The sequence below is a fragment of the Labeo rohita genome, chromosome 13 (assembly GCF_022985175.1).
Source record: "Labeo rohita strain BAU-BD-2019 chromosome 13, IGBB_LRoh.1.0, whole genome shotgun sequence".
NCBI lineage: Eukaryota > Metazoa > Chordata > Actinopteri > Cypriniformes > Cyprinidae > Labeo > Labeo rohita.
In genome coordinates, this window is record NC_066881.1 from 1,421,351 (window position 1) to 1,442,537 (window position 21,187).

General features: G+C 37.1%; 1 protein-coding gene across 1 annotated transcript; it reads right to left on the bottom strand.

The window, feature by feature from the left end:
* Nucleotides 1–8,219: 8,219 nt before the first annotated feature.
* On the bottom strand, nucleotides 8,220–17,791 carry prokr1b (prokineticin receptor 1b). The gene is made up of 3 exons (XM_051125381.1): nucleotides 17,666–17,791; nucleotides 15,764–16,349; nucleotides 8,220–9,978 (listed from the first exon to the last, which is right to left on the bottom strand). The coding sequence occupies exons 2-3, from the start codon at nucleotides 16,231–16,233 to the stop codon at nucleotides 9,261–9,263; spliced, it is 1,188 nt and encodes a 395-aa protein (XP_050981338.1). The 5' UTR covers nucleotides 16,234–16,349; nucleotides 17,666–17,791; the 3' UTR covers nucleotides 8,220–9,260.
* Between the last annotated feature and the right edge of the window lie 3,396 nt (nucleotides 17,792–21,187).

A 21,187-nucleotide genomic window follows, 5' to 3' on the forward strand; every position in this document is an offset into this window, starting at 1 on the left:
TGTGACTTGGCTTGACTCAGGAACGACAGCTGTAGCTTGACTTGGCTCGGGAACAACAGCTGCAACTTGACTGGACTCGGGAAATACAGCTGTAGCTTGACTTGACTCGGGGAAACACAGCTGTAACTTGACTTGACACAGGAAACGGGCGGGTTGCGCGGCCGGCATTACCGGGATGTCGCGTTCCTCATCCGTGACACCCACAGTGAAAGATGAGCCCACAGTCAATAAAGCCCAAAAACTGAGCAAGTGACGAACGCGTCTGAGTTTTGCCTTTAATGGTTCATTTAGACCATCACAAAAAATCTCAATCAAAATATAGTCCAGGAGATCTGAATAGTTTGCAGTGGCCAGAAATTCACAGACATGTTGTTCTAATGTTCACGGTCCTTGTTTTAGTCTGAAAAGTATCTTTGTTGTGTCCATACCTGACCAGTGACTGTCGGAAAAGCTGCTGGATCCTTTTGTGACCGAGTATTCTGTAACGTGGAGAGGGAGACGAGATGCGAGCGGATCCATTCGCAAGCATTTATTAAGACGAGACAGAGACATGGTGAAAACAGGCAGGGTCGAAACAATAGCAAACAGGTATAGCAAAGGCAAGACGTGGGAATAGTCCGTGCAGCAGGCATGGGTCAAAGATCGGCGAACGTAATGCAGGGGGGCAACGCGAAGGGGTGATCTGTAAAACAAGCAAGTAGTCCAAAAGGCAGACGGCGAGAGAGACAAAACAAGATGGCCAGGCGAGAAAGCTAAACACAGGGAACTCGGGAGAAACGCAAAACCACAATAGAAAACACCACAATACTCTGAGTAAGAGGGGAAAAGTCAGGGGCTTATATAGCGCGTCTGATTGGCCACAGGTGCCGGCGCAATCAGCGCGATGGATGATGGGAGACGTAGTCCGGGGTGTAGTGCAACTGTGTGATGTGAAAATGCAAGAGCGACATCTGGTGGTGAGCGGACCGAAGGTCACTGACCAGATTCATGACAGTAAAGTTGTTTGGATGTTAGACACTGTCTGTTATTATCAAGTAATGCTAACACCTTCAGGTGTGTTTGAATGGGGTTGGAGCTGAAATCTGCAGGACGGTAGCTCTCCAGGAGCAGGGCTGGAGACCCCTGGTTTATGCAAATATATGTAGATTACCACACTTTACATAAACATACATAAAAAATAAGTGGAAGTTGGCAGCTCATTATATATATATACATATATATATATATATATATATATATATATATATATATATATATATATATATATATGGCAGGAGAAAGCAAAGTCATTTTAATGAGAATAAAGTATATTTATAATGGTGCAATGCTGATCGACAGGCTATAGCATGTATTACAATATAAAGCCAATTTCAGTAATGCTAATAAGCAAAAATGATTTCAGATAAACATAACACTTTTTTTTTTAAGTCCTGAAGAGAACTTTATTCTTCATGCAGTCCAGAATGGCAGCAGACCCAGACTGGCTAATTGGGAGCACCGAGAGAATTGCTGGTGAGCCAGTCTGTTTTTTTTTTTTTTTTTTTTTTTTTTTGTCTACAAGGTCCAGTGTCATTGGGTTGAAATATGGATGCTGCTCCACTCTTTTTATTTATTATTCTCTTACAGCCTCACTACAGCCCCTTCTGTAGGTAGAGTGCAGCCTGCAGGTTAATGATGACGTAACTATCTTTTGACTCCCCCGACAGCGGTGCCTTGCTCAGAAAAAAAAAAAAAAAAAAGGAAAGAAAAAAATCTAGTTGTTGGAGATATATTGTAGAGCAAAAAAATAAGAGATAAAAAAATGGATAATAGAAAGCACAAAGGCGGCACTAAAAAGGCCAGAATAAAAAAAGAAAGAAAGAAAGGGAAAGCTCTAGAAAAATACAATGAATTGGAATCACAAGGCTGTACAGAACAGTGCACTATTGCACTCATATAATGAGGTTTTAATTACACATATACATACATAATTACAATATAATTGTGAACTAAAGTAGGCCGGTCTAAGGCATAAAACTCCAGGGCTGAAAATGAGTCCCACTCTGACCCTGAATGGCAGCATAGCTATGAATAAATTGTTTGAGCTGCGCCCTCTACTTTACCTTTTAAAACTTTGGCCATGTTTTGCGTGAGAATCCAACTCTGTAAATAACTCTGTAAACTCTGCAGGGCTACGGCTCTCCAGGACCGACGTTCGCCACCCCTGGTCTATAATATGCTTTGGTTAAAATTTCTCAATAGTAGTGTAAAAAACACCTTTTTAACCTTGCAAAAATTAGCTATGCAAAAATCATCCTGTTCTGGTTGATGTTGCTTTAAATGTTAAGGAGCTCTGCTCGCCCCGCCTCTTCTCTCTGTGGAGTGACGAGTCTGTTTACTTTAGCTGCATTTAGCCACGTTTAGCCACGAAACTTGCTAACTAACATGTATTAGGAAAGGTGATTGCAAGGATTCATAAACAAACCTTTATTCTCACTTCTGATGTAAGTGAAGCTGGATCATGAATGATCTGTGCGAACATAGACACATTTGTTTAGATTGGGAGGCGTATACCCTTCATGAACAAACGTAATCCACTACATCTTCAGCGCCTCAGATGTCGGGAGTAAATGATGACTACTGTGTTCATTATTACATCCAACAACAGAACACCTCAATCGCTTAGGAGCCATTCTTGTCTACGTCCCTGTTTCGGCATTGAAACAATAGTGATCGGACTGTTACTGCTCATTCAAGGCGGGTCTACGGTAAGACGACCGTGTCAATCAGTCTATCATGGGAGCGGCCTCCTCTGTCGGTGTGTCTTCACAAAGACAAGATACTGAGAATGGCTTGATTTGAAAAAGGGGAAATTATTTTTACAGATTAAATAAAAACCACTATTTATGTTTTGATTTGAACAAAAACTGCGTATCTGCGTGACGCAGCTGACACAGAATGGGATACGCAGTTTGCATCTGCGCATACTCTCCAAAATGCCGTGACATGGAGGAGACGAATTGATGAATTGTTCAATAAAGTTGTTATTTTTGTTTTCTTTCCGTATAAAAAGTATTCTCGTTGCTTCCTAAAATTTTGGTTGAACCGCTGATGGCAGATGGACTATTTTGACGACATGTTTCATACTTTTCTGGGCCTTGACAGTGGCATTTACTTGGCAGTCAATGGGACATTCACAAACCTCACAGTTTTCATCCAAAATATCTTAAATTGTGTTTCAAAGATGAACGAAGCTTTTACGGAATGACAACTTTTTCATTTTGGGGTGGAGTAACCCTTTAAGAACACGGATTTGCACTACACCACTGCCTGCAGCGTCTTCCCACACAGATGAAACTTACTACAGAAGTGTGAAAGGTTATTCAACCGTAATCATGAAATTTGCATTGTAGTCATGTCTCGCTCACTTTAATATCCTATGAATGGAACATATTAGCTCCTTTCAAACTAGAATCATGGCGGAATATCCTGTGATGTCCTCTTCGCAGGGCACTTACGATCGAATAGAACAAGCCTTAGAAGTGCAGAAGTACTGCAGACTGTACTGTCACGTCTTTTTCTTGAATGGGCTTCTCGGACTATAAATGTAAGAATGAAATGTAATGTGTGGTTGACACCACACAAGCAGAGCTAATCCTGCTCTGGAGCAGAGTTTTGTAACCCTAGCCCCGCTACTAAATTACAAGTGTGAAACATGCCTTTACCCAGGGTTAAATGTGGGGATAGAATGACGATAATCAGGGTTAAGCACAGTCTGAAAAGCCCTATTTTGGTCGGCAGCAATTAGAAGGGGCTCTGTCTTCGTGAGGTTGAGCTGAAGGTGAGGCAGTGTAAATGGAGAAAAGGAGCAGACCAAGCACTGAACCTTGAGGCACCTCAGTGATTAACTGATGTGACTCACACACCCTGCTCTCTATGAAACCTTAATGAATCTGCTTGTGAGGTAGAAGCTACCAAAGTACTGTACCTGTGATGACCAAGTCAAAAAGGTGAATTGGAGCAATTACTTCAGGTTTTTTGTGACAAGGTCACTGCTAAGCTCTTTTGCCATTTCCATGGTAACAGTTGAATCTCTTCTCAGGGTTATGTGTAGTGCAGTTCTTCACCTGGAATTTAACAATTAAACTTTGCTTAACAATCATGTTTCCTAGCATGATAGGTCCATCAAGACGCACTTTGACTAAAAAATGTTTTTCTTTTTAGTTCCAAACCCCACACTGTCATCCTCCATATGAATGTTACCCATCCTTCTCATTTCCCTGTGTGAGCTGTGATTTTTCGTGAGTAAGGAACTTATTCAGGCAGTGGATCTAGAAAGAGCTGGTAAGATAATTAAGGCAAGACTCATACAAAAATAATCATATTTGCAGCTTTCTGTGCCCTCTGTCATTGTGTAGCTGTGTGAGTCAGTGCATGACTGAATAACGACAGTTAGATTTTCTTGCAAACAACCCCCCAAAACACAGAAATCAGCCTTATTTTTGTGTTAATTAGCAGTTTGACTAAAAGCACAGAATACTAACAGGAGCGGTAAGAGCTGCTTACGCCAATAACAAATTATCAGCTATGAGTTTTACACAATTATCTCTGACAAGACTAGCATAACGAGCAACAAATTCCATTAGACTAAGAACACGAAATAAGCATCACTAAATGAATCAGGGACGTTAGTACATTCTCTGCCAGACATTTTTTGAAAAGGTCAATCCTTGTTAGCTTAGAAGGTAAAAAATAATGATAATGTCTGTTTAGCATTCATACTTTTGTCTACAGCAGAATTGATTTACTAAAGCAATAAGCCACAACAAGCAATGATTTTACTGTGGGATTACTGTTCTGGATGATGAGAAAGTTATTAACACATTAGAAGTTTACAAAAGCCATATTTAAAGGGGTCATCAGATTCCCATTTTCCACAAGTTGATATGATTCTTTAGGGTCTTAATGAAAAGTCTATAATATACTTTGGTTAAAAGTGTGAAACAACACCCTTTTTACCTTGTCAAAATGAGCTCTACAAAAATCATCCCATTCTGAGGGATTGTTCCTTTAAATGCAAATGAGCTCTGCTCACCCCGCCCCTCTCTTCTCGCTGTGGAGTGATGAGCCTGTTTACTTTAGCCGCATTTAGCGCATTTAGCCGCGGAACTTGCTAACTAGCACATTATTAGGAAAGACAATTGCAGAGATTCATTAAAAAACCCACTCATACTCACTTCTGCTGTAGGTGAAGCTTGATCACTAATGATTTGTGTGAACATAGACGCATTTATGTAGATCGGGAGGCGCATTCCCTTCACAAACAAATGTAATCCACTGCATCTTCTGCAGCTCGGATGTCGGGAGTAAATGACGACCACTGTGTTCATTATTACATCATTGTGATGCCACACTGACAGGCATCTGAGAACGGCTCGATTTGAAAAAGGGGATATTATTTTTACAGATTAATTAAAAACCACTGCATGGATTTTTATCATTATAGGGTAGATGTGTACATACACTGCCAACATACAATAATGTTTAAACAATATGAAAAAGTGAACTTTGCCCCTTTAATGGTTTGATAATAGTGAGAACTGGACCTTAAAATAAAGTGTGACCCAATGTTTTAATAATCATCCACAATACTACAACTAATGATTGCAACAAAGGGGAAGATATTGAACTTTTTTTTTCAGCTTATGAATGATAAAACCATTAATAGCCAGTCAAAATCCATCCTGTCTTAGAATACTTCAAAATAAACTTACATGCAGCGTGCTCAAAATAAACACATCGTTATTATCTGCTGGTGTGGATCTTAATAAAGGTATCGTTGTAAGCTACCTTTTATCGTTCTTGGTGTGTCTGTCCAGGCAATGTACATCCAGGCTCTTTAATGAAGGCATTTATTTATCTCTAACTGCTTTGAATTTGGCTAATTCAATCAGAATTTAGAGTCATTTCCTTGCTGTTTAAATGTTGTTAGGCAGGTAAAAGAGACCATTTATGCTATAATTGATCAAATGAATCCAGTTAAACTGTGTGCAGAAGTGAAATAGCACAGACATAAAAACTATTTAAGGCTGCTTACTTCAAGCATTTTATGATAATGAAGACGTTTTAAAGGGGTCTGTGACTGCTGGTCCAAAGACTTTTTGGCAGCTGCTTTGCATAATGCTGAGATTCAGCCAGGTTTGGACCAGCTTCTGTATGTCTCTGCAAATCTATTATATTGTGGAATTTTTGTGAATTTTTGGTTGTTCTTCTGTGTGTCTGTGTTCTAACGTTCACACAGCAGCAGAATACGGTTGTCAATACCGTATTTGAGTCCTTAATACGTTTACGTTCACACACAGTACAGTTATTTATGGGTGTGACAACCGTATTCTATAACCAAACTCACACCCGTAAATTTTCAGGACTCAAAACTGCTTTCTCAGAACACACTCGCTGTATGAACGGAACAGGACTGGACAACTAGTTGTCCGTCATGTCATACAGTGCGAGAGAGTTGCTCTGCCACACAAACGCACGTCTACCATGTGCTGCATGCTTTAATTTGTGGTTTCGGTGACTTACAGTGATGGAGAAATGAGCTGCGTGTATCTGAAAGTTTTATATCCCGTCTCCTCCGGAGCCGCTCCCTCCAGTCAGTTTTGTGCTCTTTGTGCGGCTCACACCTGTAAGTAAATGCGGTTCTCAAAAACTGACAGTGTGAACGTGGCCTAAGTAACATTGTAATATTTAAGTAACACTGAAACATTGCATTCTGATCGCCATGTAAAAATAATTCATGTTTCCTGCTATAGTGTTAGCATCTTGTTGCCTTAGAATTAAAAGGTTCTATCTGAGATTTTTGAGTTTTCACATATTCTTATTCAGGGACAATTTATTTACATTATGTGATGTTTCTTTTGTAAGCTGTGCACATTTTAGGACTTTTTTAGAACGCAAAAATTTTTCTATCTACAGAAGTCTATGGAACACAAAGCTTTGAAGCTCAGTATCTCGAGGGTGCTCAGAATGCAGATCCTTATAATTCTAAAGCTATGATTTTGTCAAGACAGCACACAGGGTAAAATTGGTAACACTTTAGCTTAGGGATCAATTTTGACTAGAAACTAGTTGCTTATTAACATGCATATTACTAACATAGTGTCTGTTTATTTGCACTTATAAAGCACATATTAATGCATTATATTAATGCATATTTTAGATCCCTAAATCAATACCATACATAAACTTAACAACTACCTTACTAACTATAATAATAATAATAATAATAATAATAATAAGCAGCAAGCAAATTAGGACTTAATTGAGGCAAAAGTCATAAAAGTCACCATAAAATTATATCAAAAGTTTAAGCAAAAGGTTACCAGTTATTATCAAAAAACAAAAAAAAAAAAAAAAAACCTGTCTGTTGTAGGCTAGATTTAGATCCTTACTGAGAGCACCAATGGCAGTCTTGGCATGAGACAAATGAAAAAAAAAAAAAAAAAAAAACAACATGCAGCAGAACTTGACAGACAGTGATCAGTATGCAATTTCAACAGCAGCTTTGACATCTTGATAAGTTTGTTTTTTAAGTTTCAAAGGAGCAGGTGCAGTTAAGATAGGAGCTACATGGTGGGTAAATGGGCAAAATGTTAAAGGCTTGACTTGATTGGACTATAATATAGCCAAGAGAATAGATCATAAATTAGTAAAGATAAAATTGTTTTGTGGAAGTTGCATTAAAATTCACTACTACACTCTAAAAACTAATGGGTAAAATATGGACATACCCAGCGATTGGGTTGTTTTGACCAATGGCACCAATGGCAGTTTTGGCATGAGACAAACATTTAACCCAACCGCTGAGTCAAAACAACTCAATCGCTGGGTATGTCCATATTTTACCCACCGCTAGGTTGTTTTTAACCCAGCAGTTTTTAGAGTGTATATTGCAAATTATATATTAAACAGATCTGACATTTACACTGGTACATGACCACAATTCATATTGTGATTCAGAAACACAAGTTATGAGTTTGAGTATCGACAGAATCTGTAAATTATGTATGAACTGTCCTTGGACCTTAGATAAATAGACACTGCTTTAAAGAGCAAGCAGAAATACAACTCGCAGGTTATGTGAGACCGAACTCCACTAAACTGATCGATATCGCTTCTTGAATTATGACTCTAAAATTCGAGGACTCTACATGAAACATGGCTTGGTTGTCAGGTTTTGCTTTATTTGGCTAGAATGCATGCAGATACTGTTTTAACCAACACAAAAGCAACACAGCAAACGACCACATTTTCAGACGAAAAAAATAAACTTTTATATATAAAACATCCACTGATAAAGGACCTCACTAATCAGACTGGATTTTAAATTATCTATATTATGTAACAGTAAATTAATGAGTGGTGGCTCAATGAGGCCATAAACACTGCTTGTACTTAGGGTTTTTTCATCAATCGAACATAACAGTTCTGGAGTAAAAATCCCACTCATTTTCTTCATAGTGAAATTGATTTTTAGCAATACCATATGAACATACCATATAAAAGTGTTTAAATTTTAATGAAAATAAGTACACTACCCATAATCCAGAATAAACCCTCCACCAATCAGAGAAGGCTGTGTTCCAATGACAACATAGATTTGCACTGCAATTTTTTTTTTTCCTAGTTTTAACTTAAAAACATTTAGCAGCTGCCCTAAAAAATGCAGTTAAATCAACTTAAAAGTACAAGTCATTTAAACTTATTTCATTGTAATGAGCTGTATTTTTTTTAGGTTGATTTAACTTAAAACTTCAAGGCAGTTGCTGAACTTCAGTTTTTTAGTTGAAGCTGGAGAAAATTTTTACACTGTGCAATTATTAAAAAGGTCAGCATACTGAGGTACTCTCACAAAGCATTGCCAATGGTGTTGAGTCTTCTGACACATGCTTATATAACTGTATCTAAATATTTTGCAATAAACTAAACCAAAAATGTTTTTTTTTATATTTATAATCAATAACTATACAACACTGGTTCTATACTGTCCCATTGCTTTTTTTCATTTGCTTTAAGTAGTTCATTCACTCAGTAGTTAAAAAAAAAAAAAAAAAAAAAAAAAAATCTGTGCAAAACATCTGAAATTATTATTTGTGCTGTATCATAAACACATATACATAGAAAGTATGAAAACAGCACATATCACATGGAGGGAAAAACACACTAAAACATAACATCAGTCAGGTGATATTCATCTGCAGAACAATGCCTAGTACTCTTTAATCATCTGTAATATGGGTGACATGTAAACCACTCAGCTCGGCTCCCTTTCTACATTCGGTGAGCTGTGGATTGATGTCTGTCTCGTCTGCGCTCTTCCTGGAGGTGTAGGTGGATTTCCAGCGGAGAAGAACGATCCTTTTGAAATATTTGACAGTGTTGTTCTTTACACTGACGAAGCAGAACGTGTTGATCATGCTGTTGCTCATGGTGATGCACTCGATAATGTAGAAAGCCACCAGGGAGTTCCTCTCTCGGGAGATGAGCGTGGGGTGGAAATCGCGCAGGATGGTGTAGCCGTAGTACGGAGCCCAGCAGAGGATGTAGGCCGTGAGAATGCCGATCAGCACCATGACCGTCTTCCTCCGGCAGCGCAGGCGTTTCCGGATCTGCTCCGTTTGGAAACCCGGCACGCTCTTGAACCACAGCTCTCTGGAGATGCGCAGGTAGCACAGGGCCATGGTGATCACCGGCCCCACGAACTCCACGGCGAAGATGAACAGGTAGTACGAGCGGTAGTACAGCTGCTGGTCCACCGTCCAGATCTGGGCGCAAAAGGTCTTGCTGTGGTTGGCTCCGTGGGGGACTTTGGTTGCGGATGTAAAGTATGCAGAGGGAATGGAAATCAGCACCGGGATGATCCACACCCCGGTTATGAGACAGTATGCGGTCTGATGCTTCATTCTGGGCCTCAGGGGATGAACAATGGCCATATACCTAAAGACAACAACGATGATTAGTGGGATTACGCTGTATTACCATTCTCTCCCAAAAACCTGCATTTTAAACACTTGCAGTCCTGTTGAACCAGTTTCACATTCAGTCACAACCCAGATAGCACACGTACGTCTGCAAAATGTCTGATCTGGAAGGCATCTGCTGTGTACAAACATCTGACAGACATTCATTCTAAATCATAAACACCTTAAAGACATCTAACAGACGTCTATTTGACATCTGATAGGAAACGTCCTATAGACGTATTGCAGATGAGCAAACACTTAAAAATACGTCTTGCAGATGTAAATGCAGACGTCAAATAGACATCTCTGAGATGTACAGGTATGTGTGCTATCAGGGAAGCTATGTTTCTATCACCCTGTTTTTATGCTCTTTTTAAAGTATCAGAAGCGATGGAAACACCAAATTTCAAAAAAGAATCCCTTAATTTGCAAAAAAAAAAAAAAAACAAAGTTTTTATGGTCGCTTGTGGTGGTTTTTGACTTGTGCGAAAAAGAGTTAATGTGAATAATATGAGATGGAAACACATAACTTGACTAACCAGAGGACCAATCTCATTGCACAGCATTTCAAATGTTGCTTTGGTCATTTTGCAATGCCTGAGCAAAGTCTGTCATCAAAGTATTTGTACAATTGCCTCCCAGTGCTGTCTCACATGACTGCGTTCCCAAACAGCAGGCATCCACCTCCGAAAGCAATGACAGCTTTTATTGTTTCGTCTGCTCACTTTTATTATATATGAAAATTATTATATGCAGTGGCTTCTCTTACTCTTAATATTCAGTGCCAGTTTATCAGGACTATATTGACAATTTTTTTTTTCTTTAAGTGCATTATACATAAAGGTGCATTGAACGGTGCATTATACATAAAATTGGAATATTGCATAAAACATTTGCGAATAAGTTACATTTGCAATTTTGGATGAAAACATAGGTAGTGTTACTGTTTTCAGCAGTATTTTTACTTTTACTAGTATTTTTTTTTTTTCCAAGTATCTGTACGAGTTATGAGTATTTTAATTTTAATTAATATTTACTTTTACTTTTTATTTCAGTACATTCCAAACTATAAAATCATACTTTTTACTTCACTACATTACATAACACCATGTTTTTATTTTAAACTTAAATCTAAAGATGCAAGGTTGATGTCTGAGCTGATTATGTCCAAAAAAAACACGTTGAATTGGTTTACCTATCACACTGAATGATTAATTTGCAAATCAGACTGATCTGATTGCAGCAGTTTTTGACTTAGTGTAAAATAGCATATCGCGATTGTGTAAAAAAAATCCATTGCTATTTGCACTTAGTGTAAATAGCCAACGTGATCTCATGCCAATTTGTATGCATTTTACGTAAAATGTGTTTCTACAAAACGTACATTTACTGACTTTTTCCAGACACTAAAACGTACAATACTGATGTTTTTACGGCATCTAAACGTACAAATACTTACGTATTTTCAGCATTTAAACGTACAATAGTGACGTATTGACGACACCTAAAAATGAATCCTTATGAATATTGAAATCGTGGCATTAATTTCATTATTGTTGTTTTTATTTGTAATACCAATGCCCTTACGTTTTCAACTGCATTATTAAATCGTTTATTTATGACATTATAACATTTTATTTTGTTCCGTGTCATTTCTGCTGCCCGCTCGTTTCCAAGAACAGGCCTACGTAATGTTAAACAAGACTACACTTTAAAACCTTAAAATAAATAAAATTTCTGAAATCGTTTAACCATTCATGTAATATTAACGTGATGGAACACAAAAGGCGTTTTCTCCGACATGCTGTGACTAACAATAGAATAATAAAATACACCGAACACGCATCAAAATTACAAAATAAAACAATTTTATTTGTGCGCTGTAATCCAGATCTTAAGAATCCATGCGATTGCGAAAAACGGACCCAAGTTCAAGCCTTTATCGGCTGATCTTCATCTCCATCCTGAGTCCAGCAGCAACAGCAATAAACCCGTGCTGAAGTTCATTTTTCAAATTCAAATAGTGCCGCATCAAGAAACGACAGGTTTTACAGCAGGAAAATCGAACGCTCGACTGCATTCGTCACAGATTACGACATGCCGTGTTTCTGGTGAGGTGTGTTTTAAATTATGCTCCTTCACGGAGGGAGAATAATCTGGATAATATTTTCAGCGATTAACATCTTAAATTCTGATCTTCATCTCACACAAACCTTCCATATTCCACCAGAGAGGACTGCGGCTGCAGCGCACTGTCATTTGGACTGTTTTTTGGTACTGCGTTTGACATTTTTGCAATAAATAAGTGCGTTTGCACTTATTTGTCTGTAATGTTTTCTTTATTACGGTGCAGACAGAGTTATGGTTCGGTTTAGGGGTAGGAGTGGGATTAGCGACTATAAAAAATAATTTTATTCTGTATTGTTAATGAAGTGTAGTAAAGGGTAATTTCCCTTGGTCAGTTGGTCAGTTACGTTTTATATCCTTTTATATTCGCTATAAAATGAGTAGGTTTAGGTTTGGGGGTGGGTTAAGGGGTCTAAAAATCTAAATCATTTATTGATAAAATAATGAAAATGCATATTTGCTATAAAATGGGTAGGTTTAGGTTTGGGGGTAGGTTAAGGGTGCTAAAAATCTAAATTGCTTATTAATAAAATTTTCTAGAAATGCATATTTGCTATGAAATGGGTAGGTTTAGGCATGGGGGTAGATTAATGGAGCTAAATCTAAATCACTTGTTGATAAAATGATAAAAAGGCATTGATACGAATATCTTAATGATATACATGATGCGTAAGTATTTTACGTTTTTAGCTAAAAATACGTAGCGATTTGTACGTTTGAAATACGTTTGTATTGTACGTTTTCGCATCAATAAAAACGTACAAAAAAATGTACGTTTTGTGCCTCTAAACATTGATACGTATAAATATCTACATATAAACAATGAGACCAGACTTCAATAGCCTGTATCACTATTTACACAGTTCAAACAGCTACTGCCTTTTAGTACTGATTACGGTAAACGAACATACTTAAAACTGAAGACATCACCACCCCCTCTGCGGTGCAAGAATGATGTCTGATTCATAAACAAGCTGATTATTTTCAATAAATCAGCTGCATTGTTCTACTGATCTGATTGCAGCTGTTCTTGATTCAGTGATCTGGTCAAAATGGCCAAGAAACAGGATATTGCTGAAGCTTGAATGTGCATATGACTGATGGCGTGAAAAGTAAGTTACTAATGGAACATTTTAGTATTCATTGTTGTAAATGAACATCAGATTTAGGTCACAACTGTCAGCTGGTTTTGAAGTAAATCTGCTGTAAAATGTATATGATTAAATGCAAATTAATGTCCATTTTCCCACACTTATATATTAAATACATTACTCTATATTTCACTTGTCTGCACGCTTAAATTAACTGAAGTGTAATGTTTTAGATTAACACATCAAATGTCTGCACTAATAGACACTAAATGACTAGTCTGACCAGTCCTGGCTAGAATAAATAATACACGTGGTTCATTGATCAGTACTTTTTACTATTAATTACAATAAAATCATGTACTTTTGTACTTTTTCTGGAGTCATGCCAGTAAAATATGCCAACTTCAGAAATATATTTTAACATTATTGCCATCTTTGCACCACACAGTGACATTGTTCTTGAGTCTTGCGTGAAACATATTTCCTAACACTTTTCTTCTGCTGCATTGCCAGCACTGAGGTTTCCCTCAGGAACTGCAAATCTAGTTCAGTGAGCTCCATTTGTCTTTAAGGATTTCTATCAGTAGATCAGAGGCTTCACATGTAAGGCATCCATAATTGAATTTTGCTTGATTATGGACTGTCAATTAGAGTCAAGTCAAATGGCGAGCCAGATTTAATTATAAGTGGTCCTCACACGGCCATTATCAGAATTAAACGAGAATGTGATAATGTTCAAACAAACTGGGTCCTGTCAAAATGGAACTGTGCAAAATGACTTATTCAGATGAAGAATCTGGGGAAACTTCAAAATGCTTCTGACATCTAACTGCTGTAGAAAAAACACAGAATCTGTAATGTTTATTCTCTTATTTTAGCAAAACTGCAGCTCTCGGGTATTAGACAAAATTAGTCATTAATACTGTAAGTATTTACACATATTTTATTCCATTTCAAGCTGTTTGAGCTCATAATTGTTGTTTCCTCAAGCCGTATTTTCTGCATTCACAGGGTATTATGAAAAAGAAAGCCCACACAGAGACAGCATTTTAAACAGTTTCTCGAGTACCCGAGGGATTCACTCACATTATTAAAGAAATATTCCAAGCAGTCCTCCATATGTCACCATTAGCACTGTCTCCACATTCTGACATGGGTTGGGAGATTTTATTGAATAAAACATAGTTCAAACTAAAAGTTCTAAATGGATGAGACATTTTTGAAGCTAATAAACACACAGCTGCGACCACATTTGATTTTAAAAGAAAAGTTTGGTCACACTTTCTATGAAGCCTACTTTTATAATGTATTGTAAATTTATTCTTATTGCGTTATAATGGATGTGTAACTCTTTATAAAAATACCCATAATCATGAATAATCACAACGATAGTTATAGTACATAAAAATACATCATAATTCCTAATTTGTGGTTATAACTTTTAAGAGTGTGATGATTTTTAACCATTAAGTTAGCGATACATGTATTTTAAATCTCATATCTTGACATTAAGATCTGCACAGTTTCTGGTTACATCTTATTAGTGGTTAGGAGTGTTTCTTAGTACTAGTGAAGGTAATATGAATTTCAGTGTGAGCTCATTGGTAACCATTTTACATCCATTATGCATTCTACATACATTATAATGTCTTAACAATACCCATATAATGCTTTATGAATACAGGCTTCATAGAAACTGTTACAAAAAGGTCATCTAAAATTTTAAATTTTATCATCACTTAGTTTCACGTTGTTCCATACACTGTTATTTTTATTCTTTCTTTCTTTCTTTCTTTATTTATTTATTTATTTATTTATTTTTAAATCTGACTTTAAGCATTTTAATGAATGCCGATGTGAATGAGATTTCAGAGTTTGGCAGAATCCCTGATTATGAGCAAATAACAACTTCATTTTCGGTTTCTTCATGACACAAAGTTATTGTATGACATCAGAAGACTGAGAATACAGCATCTCATACAGACTAAACATTGCCTTTCATGCGATTTTAAGTGCAGTTTTTTTAATGAAGTATTGCATGGGAAAACAGTTGCATAATGATTCTTCAAATAAAAAGAATGAATGAGACTAGCCTTTCAGTTAGGCTGATGATTTATTTTCTATTGTTTAATGTGAATATTTTACTATACTATTATTATACATATATACTATGGCTGGTTTTAGTTTACTGCCTTTAGGCTGAAACTTTATTGCCTTTATGTTTGTTTTGAAGTACAGCCCTGTATTTTGTAGGAGGTTTTCACTTGATTTATTGCCAAAGGATAATGCGTGGCAGATTATTAAATCCTATACTGAATAACTAGAAAGCTTTTGCTGAAGAGTAGAAAATATTTTTTCACAACCACCTATTTGAGCAGTATGTGAAGTGCTGTGTTCAGGAAGCTCAATGCATAATGCATGAATCTGAAAGGCAACGATATTTTGCTCAATGAACAAGTGACAGCTGAACCCAGCCCCGGGCTTTCCTTTTCCTTTCAACTGTCCTGCGGGACAGAAGTACGACATCTAAATCACACCAACCTGTCAACGGCGATGGCCAGTAAGGCATTGGTGGACACATAGAGTGACACAGTCCTGAGGTAGTTGACGGAGGCACACAACACTTTTCCATGATCCCAGGAGAGCTGCTTGACCACGTAATAATCCACCAAGAAAGGGCAGCAGACCACAGCCACTATGAAGTCGGAGATGGCCAGGTTGGCGATCAGCAGGTTGGTGAGGTTCCTGAGTTTTTTGTATCGGGCCAGAGTGGCTATGAAGAGCAAGTTACCGAAGCCGCACACCAGCATGATGCAGACAAGCACGGCTCCGATAACGATGGTGGCCACAAAGTAGGCCAGTCCCTGCGTGGTGTCCGGCATCTCCTCTGCAGGAACGCCATAGTCCATGTCGTAGAAGTCTGTGTAAGTGTCGTGGACGTCCAAAACGGGCACCTGACTATGAGGGTTCACGAACACGGCTGCCAAGTGAGTGATGTTTGCGTCCTCCATGGCAGAGAATCGAGAGGAGCCAGTGAGCTCTGCTGGTTTCTGATGGGTTTCTGGTGTCGTAGAATTGTAAAGTCGCTTTCTAGCAGTCAGTGGTCATGATCCAGGAATGTTCTTGTCTTTTGAAATGGTTTTCAGAATTCATTTCCAGTAGGAGAAAGCAGGAGACAAGCCACATATGAAACACAAAGCAAGCACATTATTTCATGCTCATTAAAAAATATTGCGGCAAATAATATTATCTCTATCTGGGTTTAAAGAGCAGTTCCCTCAAAAATTAAACCTGTGTCCCTGAAAATGAGTTTCATTCAAGAGTAAATCTCTTCACAAAAGCATTTGAATGAGCTCATCAACTCACTGACTCACCACAGCACTAAATTATCAGTTAATTACTATGACTTTTGTTTTTCACATTAAGACTTGCAATATAGCTTTTATAAAATTATTTTGTGAAAACATAATTTCCCTTTCACTGTAACTGTATTGAAAAGAGTGACCAGAGATTATTCACTGTTTCAACTTTTAAGTCATACGCAGTTTTGGAACGGCATGAGGGTGAGTGAGCAATCATAGATTGTTCGTTTTGCAGTGAACAGTTAAATGAACAAATCTTCAAAAAATAAATAAGTAAATAAATGAATGAGTACATAAATAAGCAAAATAAAAAAATAAAAAAGGCAACAAATCAGTAACAAAATGATGCATCTTTGCAAAGCAAAAGCATTTGGTTTGTAAAATATGCTATTTTGAAAAATTCTCTCTCTTCAAATAGATTGAAAGAGCATAATGCTTATTTCAAATCTGAAATAAATTACATTTTACATCATTAAACATTTTTCCACCCTGGAACCACCACAACATGCAATATATTATAAAACATTCATTATTTATGTGAAACATGCATTAACAATGCATTAACATGATATTCATTTTATGAAAAAAAAAAAAAAAATATATATATAAAAAAAAAAAAATATATATATATATATATATATTGTTTTTTTGTTTGTTTTTTTTCATAAATAATTGTAATCACAATCATAAAACGCATAAAACACCCTTATAACGCATGGAGCGGGATGCTGAGCATTATTCTATCATTTTAATATTATAATCAGAAGAGGTATTACAATGTACTGTAACTGTTCTTATTGTTTGTTTTCGTGAAATTAAAAATCAATAATTCTGTCTGCTGCCCTTTCACTTAATTGCATTAGAGCAGTTAATGCTGTAAACAGTTCTTAAAGTGGAACAGCACAAACAGACATCAATAATTACACACGTTTGAAATATTACACAGTTTGAGATGTAACAGTTAGAACTAAACATTTAACACTTTACCTGACATGATTCGCGCTTTCACCGCATGCTTAATATAAATATGACCGTGTGCCAAACGATAAAGTTTCTCATCTCGTGTTGTGAATAAACGTACCGACTTTGAGGAGTTGAGAGACGCGTGTCATTGTCGCTGGTGTGAGATGTTTCATCTGTCTCATCTGTGTAATTCATATGAAGATGAGCGCAGCGCGCCAGTCCTTCACACACATCAGTATCTTCTCTCTCCCTCTTGTGGCAAATGTGAAAGTCTGATCATTGATGTCTTCAGTCCTTGAGCGCGATTCCTCCCACCTGTTCGTTGTGCAGGTGTGACGCGATGCTTTAACTAAATTACGCGCTCAAAGCCAAGAATCCAAGAGTGTCGCGCAAATCTAAAGTGTTTCGATACGGCAAATTAATCAGTTGCACACAAAGCTCAGTTTGGCTTATGTCTTACAAATAAATATATATATTTTTTTTTATTAGTAGTAGTACTCAGCGTGGAACCTAGACAATAAAACCTGCCTATTCAACCTTTTTCTAATAATATTTAGATGTCTGAACAAAGAAAGGCAGTTACAAACCAATAAGTTCTTGTGAGACTAAACAGTGAACAGCCAGAGCCACTTCAGCGAGTTCTTTCTTGTCATTAATCTGAAGTGTCTCGTGTCACGTTTCTCCTCTTACTAAGTGTTAGACACCTCTGCTCAAAGCCCAGCACCATGTGTGAGGCAGCAGTCAGTCCATCAGCTGCTGAAGATGAACGCTGAGACTGTGGACTGTCTAATGGCCAGAGGCACTGAGGATGTTCTTCCTGGTAATGAAGAATTGATCTGTGAATATGACGGCCACATCATTCTTTCATTTTTTCATTTACACTATTAGAGAGCAGCCAACTGCTGTTTGCTACATTGACTCTCTGGTGTTAGACACAAATTCTTTTAATGCATTTTCATTGACACATTTCAATTTTTGGTCTAGGAAGGCGATACAAGAGATACAAGTTAAGCCACTGATCTATTAAAAAGACATCATAGCTAGCAGGATAAACAATATTTTCTAAATAAATCAATAAACTCAATGCTAAAGTGTCAATGATGTCCAATTAACAGTAAATTAAGTTTGAATATATTGCCTATTGTAAAATTAGCATTTGGAAAACTAACTAACAAACTAACACAGGGTTACTTGTAACACTCATGGTTAATAACATGTCCACGCTAGAATAACAAAACTTGTGGTAATTAATAGTTGCCATATCAACACTGTATGGAGAAGAAAAAAAATATTTTGAAGATATCATTGAATGTCAATTTAACCATAGCACAAGTACGTTTCTGGCTTAAGTAAATTTTTAAGTAAAAAAAAAAAAAAAAAAAAAAAAAGTCAAAGGTTTTAGGTTAAGTAAATCTCAGTTTTAAATTCCAGGTGTGCAGATGGGAATAGTTACAATGTGCCCCACTATTATTAGAACTGTGCTATTTTATGACATTAGTAATGTAGTTAACACTAATTGCTTTCATGAATTTTTATTGAGTGTCACACCCCTGGACTATTTGTTTTGGGTTTTCCCTCATGTGCCCATATATGGTGTTCCTGTTCCTGTCCTAGTTATTGTCATTATTAGTTAATCACCTGCACCTGTCTGTCTATCATTACCTAATCTTTATAGTTACTTTCAGTTCAGTGTTTGTCGTCTGGTCTCATCTATGAGTATGTGTGTTCCTGCCTTCCTTTTGTGGATATACCTGTGTGGATTTGCGTGTGGATTATATTGAAGACTTTTCATTACATTTCATCTTCGTGTTATGCCTTTCATCTCACGAGTTGTGACAAATATGAGTCAATGTTCAGAAATGATCATTTCAAGAAATGTACTGTAAAGCATTTTGTAAGAGCTGTGTGTGGAGGGAGGGTAGAGTGTTGTGTTCATCTCTTTGTTTTTCTGAATGTGTGAAGTTTTTTTCTTTTTTTTTTTTTGCATTATTTCGATGCAAAAATAGTTAAAACAACAATATCAATTATATACCAACGTGTTTAAATGGCATGTTTTGTTTTTTTTTCTATCCTCTTGTAAATTGCGGCCCAAATCATTAATTTGTCAAGTTCTTAAATTTTACATATTAGGGGTGCTCCATTTTCTTTGCATAAAAAAAACTTGCTTTACTGCAAAATATGATTTGTTAAAGCATTGTGCATAACAGACAGACTTGTGTCATATATGATTGAAAAAGTCTCAGCTAACCGAATACAAGCGTATTAGTTTTGGGTAGAGACCAAACTATAGTGAATTTTTATATGAAAAAGCAGTCAAGCAGTCGATATCTTTACTTTTTATTTTTTGTTTTTTTGAGGTTTGGAGTGCATTACAGTCACATGATTTCAGCAGAAGAGGCTTTATTACGTCACACTGTTGCCACAAAAGGATGTTGATCTCAAAGTGAACTCATGAACTGTTGTCTACTGATTTTAACTGGTCTCAGGTCTATCCATGATCAGTGCTTACCACAGGATGTGTATGTGTGTGTGTGTGTGTGTGTGTATATATATATATATATATATATATATATATATACAGCATATATATAAAAGTGAGTTGATTAATGAGACCATTTTTAGAACTTGGAAAACAACTTTGTGATATGTGTATGGTTTGTGATCAACTAACATACCACAATAATACCTCATTAGTGCTGTGACACACTCCAAACACCCTTAAGAAGCTGATGGTTGTACTGTAACTATGTTATAAATGTCAAGCGAGGTACAAGGATATTGATAAAGCTCTGGTGGACAGAATTAAAGATTCACAGTCATTGTCTGTAGCGGAGGATGAGGACATTTAAAGAAAAGAAGTAAAGAAGATTGACCCAGCATATGTGCTTCCCACAAGACATGGACTGAAGGACATGGTTTCTGAAATATACAAAGTGACAAGAGAGAATGTGGTGGAGGAGATGAGAAGAGCCAACGCTGTCAATCTAACATGTGGACATTTATAAATATGAATGCATACCTTGCAGTAACTTGCCATACATCAATGAATCCAAGTTGTCTACCATTGTGCTGGGAGTCTTAATGTTTCCTGAAACCCACACAGCTGAAGACATTTCACAAGTTTGCCTGCCCACCTAGTCCAGCGGTGAATGGTAAATAAACTTGGCTTGCTGTCCATGACGGAGGCTTAAACTCGAGGCTTGGCTTGAGCTTTGAGTTCAACCCCCATTGTGCTACTACATAGAGGGAAAAAAATATATAAAGAGGAGATGGGGAGGTGGAGGGATGCTGGAAGAATTATCGCTGAGATGATACAATGACTGCTGCTATACAGACTTGTAATGATGATTGACAGGGCTGGACTGAATGGTTAGGCTCCTCCCGAATCTATGTTTGGAACTTCATCAAAACAGCAAAGACTGTTTTGCTGGAGTCATGGGAAATAAGAGAAAGTTACGTGCTTCAACAAACCTTCTTCAGATTAGACACATTCCACACATTGCTCACATCATAAATCTTGTGGACTGAGCCGTTCAGTTCTATTACTGTAAGAATCAAAATGTGGAGGTTTAAATAAAGTAGATTGTATGCGAGAGATCGCAAGAGTAGAGTGGGGGGGATAACAGGAAAAGAGAGAGGG